This window comes from Antechinus flavipes, chromosome 4 (assembly GCF_016432865.1).
Source record: "Antechinus flavipes isolate AdamAnt ecotype Samford, QLD, Australia chromosome 4, AdamAnt_v2, whole genome shotgun sequence".
In the NCBI taxonomy this organism is placed as follows: domain Eukaryota; kingdom Metazoa; phylum Chordata; class Mammalia; order Dasyuromorphia; family Dasyuridae; genus Antechinus; species Antechinus flavipes.
The window spans coordinates 204,852,326-204,876,835 of NC_067401.1; the positions used below are offsets into that span (position 1 = coordinate 204,852,326).

Genomic DNA, 24,510 nt, shown 5'->3' on the forward strand with positions numbered 1-24,510 from the left:
TGCTGGAAGATATATGCCAATCAACTCCCCTATAGCTCCACTAACAATTCCTATAATTTCCATATCAAAGTGCCCACTTAGCTATCACTTGCCTATGAATATTGTCTCCCCCCATAGAATGTAAGCTCTTTTAACACTTAAACTTCCTGACAGAGATAATATACTTAGTGTACAGAATGAGATATGCATATATTTTTGTAAATAGCCAATGTAGGAATTTGTTTTTTTAATTTATGCATATTTGTTACCAGAATTCCCTTTCTTTTCTTTTCTCTTTTTTCTCTTTTTCTTTTTTATATTTTTTCTCTTTTTTGAATGCAGGAAAAATTTTACTTGACATTCTTTTAAAATACATATTGTTTTATGAATCATGTTGAGAGAGAAAAATCAGAATAAAAGGGAAAAACTATGGAAGAGGGGAAAAAAGTAAAAAGAAATAAACAAAGCATATATGGATTTACATTCAATCTCCATAGTTCTTTTTCTGGATGCAGATGGCATTTCTTATCCAAAGTTTATTGGGATTGCCTAGGAACAATTTTCTTTTTAAAATTACATTAGATTGTAAGCTTCTTGAGGGCAAGGACTGTCTTTTGCCCCTTTTTGGTTCCCTAGTGCTTAATACAGTGCTAGGCACTGTGCTTAATAAATATTTACTGATTGGGAAAAAAGAACATATGCTCTTAAAGGCAAAGACTATCGGGGTTTTTTGTATTTATATCCCCCATAGTTTGCACATGAACACTGAAATAAATGCTTTTTTAAAAATTCATTTAAAGAGGGCTTTAAAGATTGCAAAGTACATTACACACTTGATCTCATTTGATTCCCCTGGGTTAGATTTAAAAGTAGGTCACTCAACTGTCTCATAGCCAATGGTAGGTCAACCTCAGCCTCCACTACTGGATGGAAGGGAGTGCAGATATAATGGTGCACTGACCCTGAACTCAGAAAGACTGAAATTCAAATTCAGCTTTAAATATTTAACACTCACTAGCTGTGACTTAATTTAAGCCCAATTACCCCCACATAAACACACACACACCAAAGATTGGAATTTTAAAACCACACCATTTATGACAGATTTGACATCTTAATGTAAAGATAAGGAAATAATAAAAAAGTCAGGGTTAATTCTCAGTCCAAAATGGATATTAATGAGCTAATGATATTTTCAAAATACAAATTGTTAATGAACATTTGAAAAAAATGCTCAACTGTATTAGTAATTAAAGAGATGCAAATTAATAATTTGAGGTTCTACAATACACCTCTCAAATTGGTAAAAATATTAATAGAAGCAACAAAACTTAATGCTGAAGGGATTGTGGAGGAACAGGAAAACTTGTTGCTGCTTTACAAATGAACAATATTTCTAGAAAACAATTTAGTTATACTCAAGCATCATAAAAATAATCAAATCCTTTAACTAATTCTATTTTGAGACTTGTTATGTGTGTACAAACATATAGGAGCTCACTTTTCTTAGACTTTCACATGTATCATATATATAATCATACAATCAAATATATATTAGTATGCACACACACAATCTTAATGTCCAACAATTGTGTATTTGTTGTTGTTTAATTATTTTAGTTGTATCCAACTCTTTCTGACCCCATTAGGGGATGATGATAAAGATACTAGAATAGTTTATAGTTTGCCATTTCCTTCTTTAGCTTCTTTTACAAATGAGGAAATTGAGGTAGAGTTAAGTTAAGGATCACACACTAGTAAATGTCTGAGGTCACATTTGAACTCAGGTCCTTCTAACTCCAAGCTCTATGCACTGTGTCATCTAGTTGCCCCCATAACAATATATTACAATGCAATTAATAACAGCAAATATAAGAAATAAAAAACTCTGGAAAACCTGTATGAAATAACGCAAAGCAAACAAAACAGAGTCAGAAGAATGACATGCACCATAATTACATTCAAGTAAAAGGAAAAAAAAATGAATGGCCAAAAAATCCTGATGAAGATTTATAAGTGGCTGAAAAATATTTTTATGCATTGAAATTCATTTAAATGTAAATAATTATTAAAAAATAGTTGTTTTTATCAGTGCCCAGGATTAAGTTTTTAATAAAAGTTAATTTTTTTTAAAAAGAAAGAAATTTAAAGACATCATCCCAGAACCAAATCACAGAACCCCAAAAGATCTCTATGGGCTCTCCAATTCACTGAATGATAAAAACAAATACAAGATCTGGTCAAAGAACATTGCCACCAGAGGTCAGTCTCAATTTTAATAAATTTCAAATTAACAGGATTTGAAACTTTGAGGAATATAGGAATATTTCTACATACACACTCAACCTACATACGCACAAAAACATATATACAACCGTATTGATGTATATATTTGTACACATATATGTAATATAAACACACATCTATGTATGTGTATATGTGTGTATATATATATATATATATATATATATATATATATATATATATACTGTATATAAAACCAAATACAATTTTATTATTAGTCTTTGCTTCCAATCTTGCATCTATTTAATTTTTTAACCCAATCTCTTAAAGAAGAAGCATAGTGTATTTGAACTGAAGTCCTGAAACTGTTCTGTTGTGCTTTGCAATTTCTTTTTCTGATGCATCCCCATTTTACAGATGAAGAACTGAGGCAAACAGAGGTTAAGGGACTTCTTTTGGGGGGGAATGCCGGTGGGGAGAAGGTAGGCTTCGTCAAAGAATATTGCTACTAGGTCTGTCTGAATTTTTAAAAATTTTCATATTAACAGGATTTGAAACTTTGAGGAATATAGGAATATTCCTATATATACACCCAAGCCACCCCACATACACACAAGCACACATATACATTGTATGGATGTTTATACTTGCACATATGTATGCAACATAAACATATATCTATGCTCATATATGTATACTGTTTATAAAATTATATATAATTTTATTATGATACATATTGTGTGTGTGTGTGTGTATACACACACACACACACACACACAGTACATACATATGTATCTAAGAATGTAACTAGTATGATATACAGGACATCTCATTAACTTATAGAATATGTATTCATACATATGTGTGTGTGTATACACACATACACGTTATATACATACAACATATACATTATACTTTACAAAGAAGGTAGGTTTTTTTCTCCCAGTTTTCTTTAATTTCCCCCCCATTCCAATTAAATGTATATAGCTAGGTGATACAGAAGATAGAGCACAAGACCCGGAATTAGGAAGATCTAGATTCAAATCCAGCTTTAGACATTTATATCTGTGTGGCCCCAAGTAAGTCACATAACCCTGTTTGCCTCAGTTTTCTCATCTGTAAAATCAGTTGCAAAAGGAAATGGCAAACTACCTCATTATCTTTACCAAGAAAACCCCAAATGAAATCATGAAGAATTGGGCACAACTGAACAACAAGGATCAGAAGTCACTGATCCCTGAAGATATGAAGATATACCACAAATGAAATTAAAACCGCCACAAAATAACAATCCAGAGAAGCAGTGGGCACTTGCAAGGATCCCATCTGCAAAACTGTGATTTACACACTAAATCTTTCCAGGAGCTCCTATATTTAAAGCCCATCAGCATTTCCCTTTTCCCCTCTATCCCCATCCCAATGGAGGGTGAACAATGAAAGATACTTACAGCACCACAGTTTGGCATTTCACACACAAAAGAGACTGAGGAAGGTGTAAGACTCTGAAGCGCTGGCAGGTCTGCAGGTGCCACAAGTGATATTGGGGGAGGATCTGGTGATTTCTGCACATCTGGATCATCTTCTTTTGTGGACTTCCTATCTTCTTCCAAGTCATCATCATCTTCTATATCTTCCTCTTCTTCACTTGTCTAGTCACAAAAGGCCAAAGATAACAGGGAAAGGGGAAGAAATGTTATATTTATTAAGAAGCAGAACAGAGGTGTTTAAAAAAGGAGGAATGCTAAACAGTGAATGTCCCCCACAGCCCTTCACAGGAGCTCAAAGTCCTGTTCTAAAAATCTAGGTCCTTTAGTCTGGGGGCCTTAGGTCAAGGAAGGGATTATTCTCGGTTCCTTGGGGGGTTGGGGGTAACCTACTCTTGGCAGGTTTGTAATCAACACAGATATGTTTCAGGGGGAGAAAAAAGGCCCTTAGTTTTGGATTCTCCCATTTGGTTCAACAAAAGCATCATAAAAGGTCCCTGAGTTCTTTCATTCTAAAATCTGTATTCTTCATATTTGTGAAGATATTCATATGTTTTGTATTCTCAATGGGTGGGAGCAGGAATAGAGAAAGGGAAGAATTTAGAACTCAAAAACTAAAAATACATTTTAAAAAATCAATAAAAACCTATGTTATATGTATGGTGGATGTCCTATTTGTGGCCTTCTTATTAGTTAGGGAGGGACAGAATTTGGAAATCAAAAATTTTTAAAAAGCAATCCTACCCTCCAAAAAAAAAAAAAAACCCAAAGATCCATATTTCCCCATACCAAGATGTATGAGGAATAAAGAGATGGTAAATGACCCTCACTGGAAACAAAGCTAAGGACCAAATGAAAAGAGAATAAAAAAACTTCTGATATTTCCTCATTCCCTCCTGGTCTACCTTATATCTCTCCTATATTAAAGGATATAGTGCTTTTGCCTTCTACAGTACCTCCCAACCCGATGGGGGGTGGATATGTAATTAGTAAATGGCATGCCAGCAGTTGCCTGCTACTTATGCCTTAAATATCAAGCCTACTGTGGAGCTTTGCCTGTAAGCTTTGCTACAGGGGAAGCTGAGGGTGGTGGATTGGTTTAGTTCAGGAGTTCTAAGCTGTAGTAGGCTAAACAGTGTGGGTGACAACACTAAGACTGAAAACGAATATAATGAGTTCCTAGGAATAGAAAGCTACCAGACTACCTAAAGGAAGGGGTAACCAGTCATGTTAAATCTCTTATGCACATCAGTAACAGGACTGGATTAATAGACACTATACTTCCAAGACAGACAAGACAAAAAGATTTAAAAAACCCTCTCCCAACCCTACCAAAACCCTCAAATATAAAATGGAAACAATATGTTAAATATAAACACAATTTCTCTCTCACTCGAAATTAATTTCCTATTCCCTCTTTCAATTTACCAAGACTTTCACTGTTTTGTTCTAAACAATAAGGAACTGTGAAACATTAAGATTTAGGCCCAATTTACTTTTCTAATGTTTCCTGGATAACTCTACCCAAGTCACTGTCTTTTAGGAACAGGGAAGAAATTTTAAAGTATTTGAAGTTTTTCCTTCTTTTATTTTAAAATGACATTACCACAAGGTGGCGATAGTGATTAGAGAGAAAGGGGAATGGAGAAGGAGGGAGGGAAGGAAGGGGGGGGGGAGAGAGAGAGAGACAGAGACAGAGACAGAGAGAGACAGAGAGAGAAAGAGAGACAGAGAGACAGAGAGGAGGGAGAAGAGACAGAGAGGGAGAAGAGACAGAGTCAAAGAGAAAGCACATGGGGCTAGTAAATATGGCATGTACATGCTTTCACACTGTATTATGTGCTCTAGTCTTGGATCTTCTAGCCTTTGAATGACAGACACTTTGAGCTGTCCTCTCAAAGTCCTTCTAGCTTGGCAGGGGGCTTGCCAATGTCTTATGTCAGTGCTATCTATGGGTAGAATCTTTAGATCATGCACTCTATCACCTTATCATCCCAATAACTTTTGTAAGAAGATAGTCCAAATTATCTTATACCCAATTTACAAGTGAGATAACCAAGTCTCAGTAAGGCAAAAATAACTTACATAAGGCTCTATAGCTAACTTGAAACAAAAGGGAGGGAGGGGGAAAAGGGGACCTGATGATTCCAGGTCCAGTGTTCCTTCCTTCATATTACATTTATTCTTACCAGAAGCTATCTCAGGTTCTCTGCATTCCAACCTTCTGAATGTGTGAGGAAGGAAAGAAAATGCTAATTTGGTCTTTTTCTCCTGCCTCCCAGAAGCTCAGGTCTCCCAGCCTTTTGAAGGGAAGAAGAAAGGGGGATAGCTCTATGTGATAGCTTTTTGGGTGTTCCCAAATACTCAAATTGAAAAGGAAGTGATTCTAAAGAAGAAAGTCATCTGCTAGAAATCAAACCTGTCCCTGAAGAGGAGCCATATGTATTTTCTAATCTGGAAAAATGTTAACTATTGAAAAGAGCAATTTGCGACATGGTTTTGGTTTAAAGAACATGGTCTTTTCCTCATTCCAACTTCTGGCTATTATTTAACTGCCTTCTCTCCTTTCCCCTTCTCATGTCCTACTAAACAATCTTACCTTTGCTCCACCCAGAGGTGTCTTCCTAAGTGTGCCATTGACCTGGGGGAAGAAGGAGGTACAACCCAAATCACCCTTCCCAGCTATTTTTAAGGCAAACACTCTATAGCAATTCCCCAGGGCCAGTACCAATCCCATCCCATTAACCCATTCAGAACCATTCAGAGGATGGAGACACAGGTTTTGGGGAAAGATTTCACTCCTATAAAAAATATTTGGATGAAAAAACTCCCTTGACCAACATAGATCTTTATTTCCTCAACAATGTCTACAGTAGCTTTCCTATGGCAGGGGGAGTCAAAATCAAATAAAAATGGGGAGTATTAAGTCTAACACAAGGCTCCCTAGAGATTGTGTACTTAAAAGTACACAAATTAATATTACCTCTAATATTATATTTTAGTTTATTTGTTAAATATTTCCCATTTACATTTTTCTTTGGTTGGCCTGAACATTTCATACTTATAATCTAGAGCCCTAAAAGAATAAGTAACTTGTATCCACATTCATTCATCAGGGATGTTGTTGGAAAGGCAAGAAGTGAACTTGGCTTTGTTGGCTCTGGGAGCAACTCTCTGCAGCCACCCCACCAATCTCTCATCATGCTGCTTCTCTAGAAGATACTGCTGTGACTCCAATCTGAGGGCCTTTTACAAACCAAGAATTTCCATTTTCCTTAAGCAACTCTCAGAAGATTTACGTAGTGTTTTTCCCAAAATAAAAAAAAAAAGACCTGAGTTACCTATTCTACTGGCTGTCAATCAGGATTTTCTAGTTTCAGAAAACTTGAGTCATCTCATATATAAGCTGTTTTGTTTTCCTCAAGTTCACAGGCCACTTGGGTGTGGATACCTCTGGCACTGCCTCATTACCAAAAACTTATAGTGGAGCCAAGGGACTGCAAAGAAATACTACATTCCCACTTCATCCCTTCACACCAACCTGACCTCATCTGCCTCAATAGACTTCTTTTAAAGTCCCAATCCAAACCCTCTAAATTCGAATGACTTGCCTCTGTTAACTAATTCCTATTTATCTTATTTATAAATATAGGATATATTCATATCCTATGTCTGTAAATATATACATTTAGTTTCTAAATATTTGCTTGCAAGATGGTTCCTCCCCTCCCTTAGATTAGATTGTAAGCTTCTTATGGGTAGACTTTCTTTTGCCTCTTTTTGTATTCCCAAGCACTTAAGAATAGTGTCTGGTACACTGTAAGCATTTAATAAATGTTTATTGAATTGAATGTTGCTTCCCTCCTTAGACTGGAAGCTCCTTAAGGGTAGGGACCTTGTTTTATCTCTTTTTGTACTCTCAGCACTTAGCACAGTGCCTGGCACAAGATAAGCACACTCAATAAATGTTTACTGACTACTGAGTCTCCCATTAGATTAAAAGTTTCTTAAGGGTTGGGGCTCTTTTGCTTCTTTTTGTATCCCCAGAATTGGAGTATAGCGTTTGGAATATAAGAGACACTCAATGACTGTTTATTGAATATTGTCTCCCCCCATTAGATTGGAATCTTCTTAAAGGCAGGGACCATGTTTTGCCTCTTTTTGTATTCCCAGTATTTAGCACAGTGCCTAGCACAAAGTGGCACTTAATAAATGTTGAATGATGTGGCCCTGGTGATTTTACAAAGTCAACAATGATATACTATCCTCCCTCAACAGTACTCTGTTTTCTCAGACACTCTCTAACACAGGCTCCCCGGAGAACAGATTTAGAATTGAATGGAAACTTGGAAGCCACTGAGCCCAAATCTCTCATGTTATAGATGAGGAAAATAAGGCACAGGGAAAGAAGATGACTTTTCCAGAGTCACCCAGTCATTAAGTATCCAAAGCAGGATTTGAACCCCAGCCTTTCTGCCCCAAGTTCCAGACCCAATCCAGCAGGATATGCTTTCATTATTCCCTAGGTTTAAATCAGAACTATTTCTGACCATCAAAAAATACAAACTCTGCTGCAGCTGGACACCATCTAAAAGGCTTCAGGATAAGTAGGAAAATACTGACTTTAATAGGAATCTAACACTGTTCATGATTTGACTCCCTTCTGGAAATAAAGCACTCACAGAATCAGAAAAATGCTAGAGTTAGAGGAGTCTCAGAAACCCTATCTAGTCCAATTATGCAGATGTTAATAAGTCTCAGAGAGATCACAGGCTTTATTTCAGGTCACACACTTGATCAGTGGTTGAATTACATTTAATTTCAGATCTCCTGAGGTTTTGCCACTATAGTAAAGCTGCCAAGCTGGTTCGTACCATTCATTTCCATTAAATCAACAACAATATGCTCCTACTGTGTATTTGGGATTGTGTTAGGAAGTGAGAACCTTGAAGAAAAAAACATTAAGCCCTTGCTGACCCTCAAAAAGCAATTAATTACAGACTTGTGATTGAATCTCTTCTGGTTGTTTTATTGTTAATTAAATCTTCAACTGTAATAGAATGTTGTGTCTTTAGATTACAAGCTTGTTAAGGGCAGGGAATGTCTTTCTTTTAATTAATTGAATCCCTGGCTCTTAGCACAGTGACTGGCATGTCATTGGTGTTTAATAAATGCCTACTGGATTGAAGTGAATATATCCTGTTATCCCCAGGTTACCATTAGATTCCTTGAGAGGAAAAGTCATTTTCTAACTACTGGGTTATTTTAATTCAAAAGTATCACATAGTTGTTGTCGTTCAGTTGTTTCCATTCATGTCCAACTCCATTTTGAGGGTTTCTTGGCAAAGATACAAAAAGTAGTTTGCTATTTCCTTCTCGAGCTCATTTTATAAATAAGGAAACTGAGGCAAAGTTAAGCGTCCCAGGGTCACACAGCTACTAAGTATCTAAAGTCAGATTTGAACTCAGGAATATGAGTCTTGCTGACTCCAGGCCTGGACCTCTATCCAGTTTCCCACCTAACTACCCCATACCTACCATAGTACATTTTGCATAAAAAAGTACTTTCTAATATTGCACATATATAACATATATTGGATTACTTGCCATTTAGGGGAGGGAATGGAGGAAGGAAGGGAGAAAAAAAATTGGAATATAAGTTTTTGCAAGGGTGAATATTGAAAATTATGCATTTGTTTAAAAAATAAAAATCTTTAAATCAAAAAAATACTTTCTAAATATCTTGTAATGTTTTACAGGCCATCTTTCTTTTGATGTTTACCAGACCTAGATGAGGACAAGGGGATGTTACAAGTCAATAATCCTAAACTCTTAGTTTAGCCAATGTCTTCCTGATAGAAAGAAGTATGAAACCAGTTAAACTTGGGAGTCAAAAAGATCCTCATGCAAAAGTTGTCTTAAACACTTATTATGTAACTGTGAGTAAGTCATTTAACTGCTCCTCTGCCACAATTTCCTCATCTGTAAAATGAAAGGGCTAAGTAAGTAGGTGGCACAGTGAATATAGCACTGGGTCTGGAGTTAAGAAGATCTAAGTTAAAATCTGGTCTCAGAAATTTCTAGCTGTGTAACCTTGTTTGCCTCAGTTTTCTCATTTGTAAAAAGAGCTGGAGAGAAAATGGCAAATCATTTCAGTATCTTTGCCAAGAAAACACCAAATTGGGCCATGAGTCAGATGTGACTGAAAAATGCTGAATAACAACAAACTGAGGATACTAGAACTTTTCTGACATCTCCACTATGCCCCTGGAAGTTCATTACTGACTTCATCAGCTTTGGTACTCTACCTTAACCACTCTCTGACCCTCTGATTGAACAATGGAGTCATATCATTTCTCAACTGGCTGTACCTCCCCATTTTTAAGCTACTTTTTATGTGAAGTCTTTCCTCATTAGATTGTATATTCCTTGAGGATAGGCTGTTTCTTCACCCTAATATTTATAATCCTAGCACTTAGCACAGTGCCAGGAACACAGGAGATACTTGATGACTGAGAACCTACTTCACTGGATTGTTATGAGGATCAAAAAAGATAAATAAAATATATGTCACCTTTCACTCAATAAACTACAGTGGCTTTCTATCACCGCCAAATACAGATTTCTCTGTGTGGCATTCAAGGCCTTTCATAATCAAACACTTTCTCCCATCTCTCCCACCCAACCTTCACATGCTTCCCAATCCAATGATACTGGCCTCCTGGTTGCGCTGAAAACAAGATACTTGCACTTTCAGATTCAGGTATTTTCTGTGGTAATCCCACATATCTGGAAGATGCTCCCTCCTGTTCTTCACCTCTTGGCTCCCTTGAAGTCCCAAATAAAAATCCTACCTTCTAGTGGAAGCCTTTCTTAATTCTATTGCCTTCTCTCTGTAAATTATTTCCTAATTATCCTGCATATAGTTTGCATGTATTTGCTTGTTATCTCTCCCATTAGATTGTAAACTTCTCAAGAACAGGAATGGTCTTTTGTCTTTCTTTGTATCTTTGGGAATATCGAAGTACTTGTGTCTCACAGAAGGTGCTTAATAAATGCTCAGTGATTAACTGACATCTCAAAGATGTAATAAGCTTAATAAAAGCTTATGAATGTCAGCAATTATTCATTTCTATGGTAAGTATCTGTATTTATGTATCTATAGGTGAAGATACAGAGGTGTCATGGCTACAAGATCATGTTAAGGGGGGAAAAAAAGGTTGTATTATGGTTCTATGTCATGGAGAAACAAGACAGTATTTCTACTATTGTGTTATCTTTATAACTTTCATCTGATTTCTGAAGGTGCTTAAGAAGGAATGAAACATTCTAGCTATTATTATAAAAATAACAAACTATATGGGGCAACTAGGTAGCACAGTGCTCTATCCACTGGATAGAGCACCAGCCCTGAAATCAGGAGATCCTGAGTTCAAAGCTGGTCTCAGACACTTAACACGTCTTAGATGTGTGACCCTGGGCAAGTCACTTAACCCCAATTGCCTCAGCAAAAACAAACAAACAAACAAACAAAAAAAAAAGGCATTCAACATATTGAAAAAAATATAAAGCAAAAGACAGAACCAAGTTCTGTTCCCATTATCAACTAAGAGAATGGGCTCTCCACTTTCAAAGGCATGTCATTTTACTTAGAGGATACCGTCGATTTCCCTGGGATGACAGGACCATGGATTTTGAGTGGGAAGAGAAATTAAAAGGCATCTAGTCTAAACCCATAATTTTACAGATGAGGAAATGGAGACCTAAAAAAAGAATTTGCCTGTAGTTTCATAAAGGTAATAATAGATGCAAAATTTGAACTTAAGCCCAGAGACACTGCTACATGTAAGGGTCAGGAATCAGGAACATATGGCTTCCTCTGGACTCCACCACAGACATAGTCAGCTGATCCTTCTCTACCTAACTCAAGGTCAGGGTATCTCGTTCTCTTCCTGGCTGGCTATGGGATGGGCTCACATTAAAGAGAAGGTATTAGAAGATATAGCCATCAAGCATGTTTCCAAAGAAATCCTTGAAATAAGAGGGCTTAGGAGTCAAGCTCTGCCTGGACAGGTGAAAGGATGGTCTCTGTATCAACTGTTCCTTTATTTTTACAAGTCAAATTTATAAAAAATGATCCTGCACCCTTATTTCCAGAGGGTGATATGTATAGACAGGATGGAGATGAGAATGGGAAGGAGCATACAGCCCTATCACTTACCGCACATTCATCTATTATCTCAGCAAGACGCGTCCGATGTTTCCGGCCTAAGCGCATAATTTTTTTCCACGTGTAGTAGTACTCAACACATTGAGCCACAGTCTTAGACTTCACCTGCAGAGAAGGGAACATTCATTAATTAAATTTAAATAAACATATTTATTTATAAATATATTTAAAAATAAATTTAATTAAAATCAAATCAATTAATTAAAATTAAAGCCTTCATACCCATTGGGAGATAGAGAATTATACTGTATTCTTTCCCTCTTCTCCCCCTCCTCCCCAATAAAAGCAAATGTAGTAAAAGATTCATTTCTCTAACCTGCTGTCCATGCTTCTTCTCTGTTAGATGTTCATAAGAACATCTTATGATGTTATGTGCAAATAGGACAGTTAAATCCCTCTTCCCCACCACCACCACCCCACACAAAAGTTCCAAGTACAGGTACAATGTCAAACTCTTTGCATGTGTTAGTTTTCCTAAATTATTTTCCCCTTTTATTCCTTATCATAATGATGTCTCTATGGGAGGGGGAAAGAAGAGACTTCTTGTTAAAAGAAATGGCTCCGTAGGAGGAGTAAAAGAGATTCTTTGGACCAAGGAATGAACTCTGGAAAGGGTTCTTTTAATAAGAATAGTTTTTTGAGGAAGGGGAAGGGGAGAAGATTTCTTGTTAAAAAGAATGGTTTAGTGGGACCCAGGAATGGGAAAAGATACATTAGAAAATATAGGTGATGTAATAAGAAAAGATAGCAATAAAAATATAAGTCCTGGCAATAGAGATAGAGCTCTACCCTTGAGAACAAAATGAGGATATTTATTCTCAGGGAGCTTCCTGTGTAGTAGATGAAAACAAAACAAATAAGAGTGGAATACACTATTATAAAGAGGGGTACAAAATAAAGTGCTATGGAGGGGAAAGGAGATGAGGGATCCTGGAAGAGGTATATTAGGATGAGGCTTTAAAGGACACGCAGGAATTTAACGGGTGAATTAAGGATGGCATTCCAAGCATAAAGAGAAGCTTGAATCAAGATTTGGATCAAGGCAGAGTGTTGTCCAGTTTGCCTAAAGAATTAAATGAAATAAGGAAGGAAGTATATTAGGTCCTAGAGGGCTTTGAATGTTATAGAGAAGAGCATGAACTTTGATTGAAAAACAAGAGGAAGCTATACTCACAATTTTTCATATAACAGGATAACATGATTAAATTTATGAGCAAGGACAATTAAAGTGGCAGCAGAAGAAAAAATAGATTAGAACAGGAGATGGTAGATTTGGGAAGACCTATTTTTAAAAGAGCTTAAATATCAATGTTGAGGACCTCTCAGGGGAGAAAAAAGAGATGTGATTCAAGAGATTGAAGCAATGTTTCATAGAGAGAAATGATAGGTATTTATAACAGCTGGATATGAAAAAGTAAGGAGGAAGAAGAATCTTTAATAACCCCAAAGTTTCAAAATTGTGGTATGGAGTGAATGGTGGCATCAAAGACACAAAGTAATCTTTAGTTCACACTAAATTGCTGATTGTTTATTAGCTACCATATTAATAAGCCTTTTTCTTTTAAAGTGGGTATAAGGAGCCCTCACACATACACATTAATACACAAACAGTGAGTTGGACAGGCGGTTTCATTTTAGTAAAGAGAATTTTTTCTTACCATCTTCTGTACAAAAATAAAATCTTTGCTGTAAGTGGCTAGTGCTTTGTTAAATAGTTTTCTTTCTAGAGAGGTCCACTTGTCCGAACCTAAGAGAAAGCACAAATATAAGCATCTTGACCATTTCCGGAGTAATTTTCTCTTCTCCATAAATCTTTCAGTGTTTCCTTTTTATTGGTTAAAAATCAACATCAGCCATGTGACAGGATGCAGGAATTTAGAACATGTCAGTCCACAGTATATAACATGGCCTTAAAAATCATAGCCTTTTCTGGGTTTAGATATACTGAGAGAACCTTAGCTAGCCAGGGGAATCCTCCAACCACTTGCTTATACAAGGAAATCTCTCCAAGGTATTCCTCACAAAGCTGCTAAAGTGATTTTCCTAAAATAACAATAATGATGATAAAAATGATAATGGCTAATATATATATGACATTATGTGTCAGGTACTATACTAAGAGCTTTACAATTATCATCTTATTTGATCTTCACAACAATCCCAGGAAGTAGGTGCTATATTACCCCCATTTTACAGATGAAGAAACTGGGGCAAACAGAAATTAAATGACTGGATTCAGGTCACACAGCTAGTAAACATATGCAGTTGTATATGTATATGTTGTATATGAACTCAGGACTGTTGCTCTACCCACTGTAGTATTTAACTAGCTGCCAAAAAGGGCAGGTGTAGTGGGATATAGTTGTACAAGACTGTAATCCCATGACCTGGGGAGACCAAAGCTGAAGATCATCTGAGTCCAGGAGCTCTGAGGAGATAAGTTCGAGTGTCTATACTAATTCTCTCTAGCAACTGGGAAGTGGGTGACACTGGTGCCAAGGAGAAGCTAATGAACCCTATAAAACAAAGGGGATAAATACTCAGAGATAAAGGGAGGTCTGTAAGGATAACTAGGGGCACAGTGGACAGAGCTGTGGTCCTGGAATCAAGAGGATATGAGTTCAAATCTGATTTACTGTATGATCCTGAGCAAGTCGCTTAACCCTGTTTACCTCAGTTTCCACATCTGTCAAATGAATTAGAGAAGGAAATAGCAAACCACTCTAGTACCTTTGCCTAGAAAACCCCAAATGGATTCATGAAGAATTGAGCAAGACTGAAATGACTCAATGACAATAGATCTGTAAATAGTTATGGAACTTCCTAACAAGGAGATAGGGTAATCCAGTCTTCCCTTCCCATCCCCACTAGCAGAAAAATAAACTCTAAATGTTACCATGTCATTCCCTGTTGGTGTGCTCTGTTGCCTTTAAGAGCAAATGTAGGCTCTTCTTTAGCATTTAGCCATTAACCTGGCACCAAACTATCTTTCCAGTTTTCTTAAAAATGACTTTCCTTCCTAACACACTTGTATGTGTTCATCTTGACTTCAAGGAGTTGAACAGAGTATAAACTCCTTGAGGGCAGAGATTTTCTTTTTTGTCTTTCTCTTCCCAGTGCCTAGCACATAACATTGCTTAAAAAATGCCAGTGAGTTAGCTTATTGGTTACTTTCAACAAATCAGAAAAAAAAAAAAAAATAATAAGCTTGCAAATGGTAAGCAAAGGTTCCAGGGCCAAGAACTCATGCACTAAAAGGCTGTCTTTCAAACTCCAGAATTATATCACATCTATGTTTCTCAAGCTTTCCAATCAGAGAAGGTGGTTCTTATCATTGTATTTCTGTCCGGGTCATCTTGGTAACTCAAATTTTTCATTAATCTGGTTGTGGGCAGCCTGGCTGCTAAGATTTCTCAGAAAATTCACCAACAGTCATGGGAATTTAAAACACCAACCACAAAATTCAGCATCTGCCAGCCAGTAGTGGGGTTAGAATCCTGTAATCCCTTGATAGATGTTAACCAGTTTACACCTAACTGCCCTGCCAAGCCCCAGAGAAGCTGTTTCAAGTAGCCACAAGTCCCCTGGGTTTCCTTTACTTGTGGATAGGAGAAACAAGAATAAAAATAAAAAATAACTCGCATTTATAGAGACTGTTAACATTCCCCACTGGATACTAGTAGTTGAAAGCTCTCTTCCAGTGTTACTGGCAAAGGTAAGAGATCATGACCTCCTCTCAGTAGGTTCAATGAGCATCCTGCTCTCAATACAGTGATGAGTGAAGCCATCAAAAGGAGCCCTCCCAGGCGGCTGTCCCTACCTGGAAAGTGTCAATGCCTTGTGGATGAATTGGATGAAGTTCAAATGGACTAAATATCTTCTGGCACACAGAGGCTTGTTGGCAAAAATTTGAAGTCACAGTGGGATGGTTATTGGAGGATGGAGGCCAACTCCTCCAATGAAGTTATTTGTGTGTCCTAGTACTGTTTCCCTCCTTGATTTTCTTTTGAGTACATATTGTGTCTCTCCAGTGGGATGAAAGTTTCATGTTTATATCTTCATATCCTAAATGCCTTTGTACACAGAAGATGCTTAACAAATGTTTGCTAAATTACAAGGTTGCCCGGGGTGGGGGGTGAGGAGGAATAAGGGGGACAGGACTAGATTTTTTTTATTACCATAAGTGAGCTATTAGTAAGAAAACTTTCTTTACCAATGAGGAATGGTAACCATTCACCAATTTATAGTCTTAAAGAGTTAACTAAGGCACTGAGACCTTAAATGATTTGCCCAGAATCTCATAATCAGTATGTGTCAGAAAATGGATTTGAACCTAGGAAGTCCTAAATGTGATACCAATTCTATATCTAATATACTACAATGACCTATTGTGGTCAAATAAAAACTCCAACATTTACAAAGTGCTTTCTTCATAAAAACACAAAAGAATCACATAAAGTCAATAATGTAATTATCATCACCATAAAAAAAAAGGAAACATCCTCAGGACATTAAATGGCTGATCATAGTCATATAAAATGTCAGAGTAAGGAAAAACATACAGATCACAGAGCTAGTCCATCCCTCTCGATTTGATAAATGAGGAAATTGAGACTCACTGATACTAAGTGACTTGCTTAGGAAGGGTCAGAGGCAGGATCTGAACCCAGGACTTTTGAGTTAGAATCAGTTTTCTTCCCACTATTTACTATGCTGCCTCCATGGGCCCAGCTCTTATGATTCTGTGATCTGAGAGGTTTCTACTAGAAGGTGTTGGAATCCAGACTATAGTTTTCTGAGAATCCAAATTCCATGTACCCTAGTCCCCCCGCCTCATTTCCATTAATCCCAAGAACAGCATCTCTAAGATAGTCCAGATCCATTCACATTCCTTGTTTCCTTACACAGCTGTGTGAGGGTTTGCCTTCCAAAAAGATCAGGGTTCCTGGGTTATATTATCTTTCTTCCCTTGAAAGTTACTTCTTCAGCCTTCACAAAGGATAATGTCTTCAACAAATCTAGGATTCTGTAGACTGTCACTGGGAAGTAAAGGTCAAATGGGCAGGAGCCAAGAGGAAAAAGAGAGTTCAAAATGCCATTTCCCTGCCTAGATTCTGTGAGAACATCAATCATTTCTCAAACATATCTGCTCATCTCATTATTGAAGGGCATAAGCAAGCACCTTAATCTAATCTAAGAAATCTAATCTAATCAAAGATCTAAGAAATATTTATTGAAACACCTCCTGTGTGCAAGGTATTAAGATTACAAGGAAGAAAAATCAATTCTTGTCTTCAAATAGCAATACAACATGGTATTACATTAAGGGCAATACAACATGGTAACAGGTCTCCCATGCTATGCACCACCCTGCCCAGAAAGAGAGGAGGTAAGAGATGGACATGACTCCCCAACTTCCAAAATTGAAGGGCTGAGGGTTTCTCTTGACTCATTCAAGTTTGAACTCTGTGAAAGTAAAAGGGAGGGTCAAAGTAATGCTGGAGAGGGCTGCAAAATTAACAGCGAAGTTATTCATGCTCAGCCAGGTATGTCATGGAACAACATAAAATATTCCAGTCTTCCTCCAAAATTGAAATGAATCGTCATCTTTCCTCCCCCACTTAAATCGACACTTCCCTCAAATTTTTTCCACTCTTCAGGTCTAGCTTGGATACTAATTCTTCCATGAAGTCTTCTTCTCCTTTGGAGGATGTTTCCACTTAAACTGATCATATTGTCTAACACCCTAGAAGGTGTCATCTGGGCCAACAACTCCAGACCTTTTACTGGGGAAATTCACTATACATGTTGATGTTCCCTTAAGCACCTCGTTCTTTCAGTTGATAAACCTCAACTACAAATTCACTTTATGAATGATCACAACCCAAAGCTCACCTTTATCCACAAGGGTTTCACTTTCATGATCAAGAACACAGATATTTCTCTATCTGACTATAACCTCCTATTATCATGCCTTAGCCTCACCATGACCTCAACCTATTAGGACTCTCAGGGGATCAACCCCCCTCTAGCTTCACTTTGCTTCCTTCTCAAACATGACCTTATATTTAGTTATCATCTCTATGAAGATAATTCACAGATATTTTTCCATTTCTAATCTCTCTCCTGAACTTCAAGATCCCACCATCAGCTGCCAATTGTAGATCTGAAATTCAACAGGTACAAAACTGAACTCATTATCTTTTTTCCAAAACCCTCCCTCCTTCCAAACTTTCCTATCAAATGCACTACTATGTTCCCAGCCATCCAGGCTCAAAGCCTAAGCATCATTCTAAATTCTTTGCTTTTTTTAGGCTGAATACTCCTCAGTTGTCAAATCCTATTATTTTTCACCAGGATGAGAAATGGAACTTCACTATGTCCCAGAAAGCTTATCATTGGGATAACTTCATCATTCTGTAAGACCTTGGGAGCTTGGATACTCCACCTCATCACTATACTCTGTCCCTCGGTGAAAAGGATGAAGGGCATCAAATCCAAGTGTCCATTTTAGGAGAGAACTCAACTCAAACAACTCCCCTCATTTCTCACCTGCATTTACTCCTATGGAACTCTGACTGACTTCCCATGATGCCCCTGAGTTGGGCAACTTTATTACCACCATCCCAGCTTCCTTCTGTGTATTATCTTCCCCCATTAAACAGGAAGCTCCTTGAAGGTAGAATCTGTTTTTTTTTTTTTTTCATATCAATATCTTCAGCATCTAGCACAATGCTTGATACACTGTAGGTGCTTAATAATATATGTTCATTGACTGACTATTTTTACATTTGCAACTATGCTCCCTTTTACTGGTCCAGGCCCTCATCACCTCACTCTTGGAATATTGTAATAGCTTTTGATTGGTCTCTCTGCCTCAGGTTTAGTCCCATCTAGACTCAGATGTCAAAATGACCTTTCTAAAATGCAGGTCTAATTATAAACTCCAATAGCACCCTATTACCTCCAGGATCAGATTTTAAACTCCCTTTGGTTTTTAAAGTCCTTCACAACTTGGTCCCTTCCTACTTTTCTGGTCTTCTCATACTTCTTATTGCTCTCCCCACCCCCCACCCCTTTCACAGGGCCTCTGCAGCCAGTGATACTTGCTGCCTTCTTGCTCTTCCTCAAAAAAGAAATTCCACCTCTCAACTCTGGGCATTTTCACTGACTGTCTCCAATTGGGGGAGGAGGGAAAATAAATATTCTCCCTTCTCATTTCTGTCTCTTGGCTTCTTTAAGACTCAGCTAAAATTCCACCTTCTACAAAAAGTCTTTCTTGATCCCCTTTTTTCTCTCCTTTATATATAGCACTTTTCATGTTGTCTCCCCCTATTAGTTTATGAGCGCTGAAATAAACAGCTCTCTTTTGCTTTTCTTTGTATCCTCAGCACTTAACACAGTATCTGGTGGTCAAGCCATAGCAGGTGTTTAATAAATGCTAGTTGACTGACTGGTAGGCATTAAGAACAATACTAAGACAATACATAAGCAGAGGCAGAATTATGTAAGACAAATTGAATATATAAGGGGCTAAAGAATTCAGAGTAAGAGGCAAAATTACTAAAGTTAGTTAAGGAAGATTCACTGGAAGAGGTTCATCTTCATTGGGACTTTGAGAGAAGGCTCCAAATAAAATGGCATTAAATACAAAACGGCATAGGGGCTATAAATTTAGAGAAGAAAAGAACTACAAAGTCATCATTTATTCCAACAAACTCATTTTACAGACGTAGAAACCTAGAAATTGGATAACTCATCTTAGATCACATAGATAGTGCAGTCTCAGAATCATTTTAGAACCAACTGGATATAGTACAGGGTCTCAGGAAGAGGTCAAAGCCAGGCTCAACTATTTCCCAGCTGTGTGATTATAGGCAAATCACTTCTCCTCTATTTACTTCAGTTTCCTCATCTATAAAATGGGGATAATAATCATTCCTACCTTCTAGGAATACTGTTGAGTTTTAAAGGAAATAATAATTGTAAAGTGCTTAGCACAGTGCCTGGCATTTAATATGCTGTGATGGAAATATTGTTAAAATCAAGTACAATATTCCCTTCTATGTCTGAAAGCCTTATTGATGGTAAGAAATCCCTTCCCTCTCAAAGGCAATAGGAATATAAAGACATTCCCAGGGTCAATGAGAGGGAGGGGCTTTGTTATTGTCAGCATGGCTTTCTGACATAGAAGGGAATGATATTACATTTGATATGAACAATATTCTTGTTAGCAACTATTTAAATGTCAGCCATTATTATTATAGAGACAAGTGGATGGTTCAGTGGATAGAGTGCTAAACCTGGAATCAGGAAGACCAGAATTCAAATCCAGCCTCAGACATTTACTAGATGTGTGACCCTGAACAAGTTACTTAACCTGTTTGTCTAGGAGGCAGTTAGATGGCTCAGTGGATGGAGTACTGAGTCTAGAGATACAGCCTGAGTTAAAATCTGACCTTAGATGCTTACTAGTTGTGTCACCCTGGGCTAGGGATTACAGGGAATACAAAGGAGGACATCTAACTAAGATGAATTTGAGAGAAGCTTTAAATTCCATTTTTTTAGAAAGATGATATGAAAATTGGCCAACTGTGCAGGGAGGAAATGATGAGTATTTTATAATCAGATTCAGTAACAAAGGTGTGAATAAGATGTATATTTTATACAAATAATGTCAATGAAAGCAAGGGAACATCTGGGAACAAAGAGCTCTCAATCAACTTGCCTCTTAACCAGAAAGTTGGGTCTCTGATAAGTACTAGTTGAAAGCCCTGTGCAGTTCACTTAATAATGCCCCAGGCAATCAACTCTTGGCATTAGAATGGGGGAACTCCTTACACCAAATAAATCATAGGTCTGAACATCCATTTTGCTTATGTTCCAAGGAAAATATTTTGTCATTAACAAAGCATCTCAAAAAAATTCAGGTTATTAACAATATTACTAATCATAATTATTATTATTTTAAAAGAGGAGTTCTCAACCAATTTTTTTTATGTTACAAACCTTTTAGGCAGTCTGGTGAAACCTATGGATCCCTTCTCAGAAGAAAGTTTTTTAAAATGCATAAAATAAATTATATAAATTCTATTTATTTATTTATTTTTTTGCTGGGGCAGTTGGGATTAAGTGACTTGCCCAGAGTCACAAAGCTAGGAAGTGTTATAAGTGTCTGAGACCACATTTGAACTCAGGTTCTCCTGACTTCAGGGCTGATGCTCTATCCACTTTGCCACCTAGCTGCCCCAATTATATAAAATTTCAAAGAAAACTGGTTATATTGAGATAGTTATCAAAATATTTAAAAGAAAATAAATTCACATATGCCAAATTAAGAACGTCTTTTTTTTAAAAATAGCACTATATGTTAGTGTGGGCAGCTAGGCAGCTCAGTGGATAGAGCACTGAGGCCTAGAATGGGAATATCTGAGTTCAAATGGGACCTAAGACACCTGGGAAAAGGTGACTTAACGCTATTTGACTCAGTTTCCTCATCAGTGAAATGAGCTGAAGAAAATGGCAAATCACTCCAGTAATTTGCCAACCAAACCTCAAATGGGGTCATGAAAAGCTGGATATGACTAAAACAAATGAACAACATATGGTGGTATAGTCTAAGAAATGGAGGCTACAGGAAAAGAATTTGCCAGGATGTCAAAAGAAAAGAGTAACCCTTATGAGGTGAGGGTGGTAAGAAAGGAGTTTGAGGAGAGCTTAGAAGGAAAGGTAGGTCATAAGTTGAGAGAGAGAGAGAGAGAGAGAGAGAGAGAGAGAGAGAGAGAGAGAGAAGTTAGCCATGTAAGAAGAACAGGGTAACCAAAAGGGAGAAAGTAGGAATGTCTAACATGCATTCAAGAGATTCTGAGTATTCCTGATTAGATAAATTTATTTTCCAAAAAAGCAGTCTGCAATAGCAGTGGTTCTCAAACTTTCTGATCTCAGGACCCCTTTAACAAACTCTTCAAAATTATGGGGAACACTCAAAAGCTTTTGTTGAAAAGGTAATTAATATTCACTGTATAAGAAAGGAAAACTGGTAAGAATTTTAAAATATGTATTAATTAATTTAAAATAACAATAACAAATCCACTATGTTAACATAACATTTTATGTGAAAAGTAACTTTGTACCAAAAAAAGCTGTACTTTACAAAGAAACATTGTTTTATATATTTTTGCAATTCTGTTTAATAGAGATTTATAGAAGACAACTAGATTCTCCTATCTGCTTCTGCATTCAATCTGTTGTAATATGTTGCGTTGGCTTAAATATATAAAGAAAATTTTAAATAGGCAAATAATGTAGCATTTATGAAAATAATTTTGACTTCATGGATCTTGGAGGAAGTTTGGTATGATTATCATTGGATCACAGACCTACAACAAAAGGGAATTCTGAGATCATCTAATCCAACCCCTCATTTTACAAGTAGGGAAACTGAGGTCCAAAGAATGATTTGTCCAAGATTGCATAATAAATGTTAAGAGGCAGGATTAGAAGCCAAATCTTTTGACTTTTCACTGAAATATACATCATTTCCTCCTCTGCCAAATCTCTCAGTTTCCTCATCCATAATATAGAAATGATGATACTGAGGTAGTTACTTCAGTCTTTAGGAGAGCACTGTATGAATATGAGCTTAGTATTATTATCTTTGACCCTTCTTCACCTTCTACTCTCTATTTTCTAAATCTGCCTTTAATGCACAACCAAGAAGATGATTTTCTAGGCTCTTTTCCCTGTCTGATGCAGATTTCTTCCCTGTTCTCGATAAGCAATTGTTAATTTAGAATTTTTTTTCCTTTTTTTGGAATCTCTCAGACTTTAAAATAACTTCTATTCAAAATATACATGGTTTAACACTGGCTTGAAATTCTCATTCCCCATCACATTTAATCTCTGTGCCTAACAAACTCCCCATTTACTAAGTGCTAACCAATTAAAAAGAGCAAAGGGTTAATTTCCTGGAGTGCCCACAGGAATCATTTGTGCTACCTCGGGATTCCTGGCTATTGGGCTGTTATCAGCAGGGGACCCTAATAAGCCGATTAGAGCTAATTAGAAAGAGACTAATTAACTGGGGAAGCTGTAGCTGGAACAGCATCAAGAGGAGAAATTGTTTTGAGTTCTGGTTGTCAGAGAAACAGATTCCTAAGATGTGGTTGATTTCAGGAAAGATGTACAGAAATCCCAGCCGATGGGAAAAAAGAGATGCTAGGGAGAGGGGTGAAGGAAACTAGCTCTGGGGCTTTCAACAGAGGAGCTATTTTTTACCTTTTATGAATAATTCTCCCCAACTCCTAAAAGAGAGATGATGGACTTTGTGTACAGAAGGAGACACGTGTTTTTTGGACATAGCCAGTGTCAAAATTTATTTTTGCTTGAATGACTATACAGATTTATTTTAAAGGGCTTTCTTTTTCCTTCTTTCAGAATGTGTGTGAGGATGTGAAAAGAATAGAAAGTAAATGCTAATTAAAGAAACTTAATTTTAAAAATATATATAAATGCAAAAAAATTCTTTATATAGGAGATATGGTGCTGATTTGTTCAGGGAAAGTGTGGGTGGTTTAAGCTAAAGGTGCTCCAAAAATCATCTCTTTGAGAAAAGCAGAATTTTCATTTTAAAAATTATTATTGAGCAACTACTTGGTATAAGATATTGTACATATTATATAGTTATCTTTCCTGTTATGGAAGCCTCACATGCATTTATAAATCTTATTATATATCCTATAAAGCTGCATGTTATTGTAATATACTCTATAGTTTCTATTCTATCCTAAGATACATACATACATACATATATACATATATTATTTATCCTATAAAGCTACATAGGATGTTGTATATATTTTATAGCTATCTATCCTATTAAGACACACATATGTATATATACCCACATGTATATGTATATATGTGTGTGGGGGGGGGGGGGATATATGGATACATTCACATATCTTATTATAAAGCTGCTTTCACAATTTCGTAGCTTTAGAGCTCACAAAGATGTTTCAGACATCACCTAATACAAAGGTATCAAACTCAAGGCATTTCTAAATGATTCAGGAACCAGATTAAAATATTATACAATATACATAATATTAATTTGTGGTTTTCTCAATCAATATGTAGATCTCCAAAGAGCCATTTCTATTTGAATTTGATACCATTAATCTAGTATAGCTTGCCCTGCCTTCATTTCACAAATGAGGAAGCTGAAGTCACAAAGTTTAAGTAATGTATTTAAGGTCACAAAGATGGTAAATAGCATGAGCCTCTGGCTCAAACCTAAAGCACTGTGTATGCCGTGAAACTCATTTGCATTGTGGTCATCTGTCTATATGTTGCTGTATATATGTTCTTATAAACTGAAAAACGCCAAGGGCAGTCTGTTCCCTAAAACACCAGGTGATCTATAAGCATGATTTTTCCGATCTTCTGAAGTCCACTTCTTCATCTCTCCCTCCGCCACCCACCCTGTGAACTTTGTAGATTGAGTGTTTGGTGTTCAGCATGAGCTGATAGCAGGCTGTGTCGCAACTGAGCTGTTTCTTGCCCTCCTTCCCA

General features: G+C 36.9%; 1 protein-coding gene across 1 annotated transcript in view; it reads right to left on the minus strand.

Annotated features, from left to right (window-relative positions):
- Positions 1-24,510, minus strand: part of TRERF1 (transcriptional regulating factor 1) — a 277,967-nt gene that overhangs the window by 10,511 nt on the left and 242,946 nt on the right. Inside the window, 3 exon segments of the mRNA XM_051996971.1 lie at positions 3,672-3,872; positions 11,929-12,042; positions 13,596-13,684. Of these exon segments, the coding sequence (XP_051852931.1) occupies positions 3,672-3,872; positions 11,929-12,042; positions 13,596-13,684 (404 nt within the window).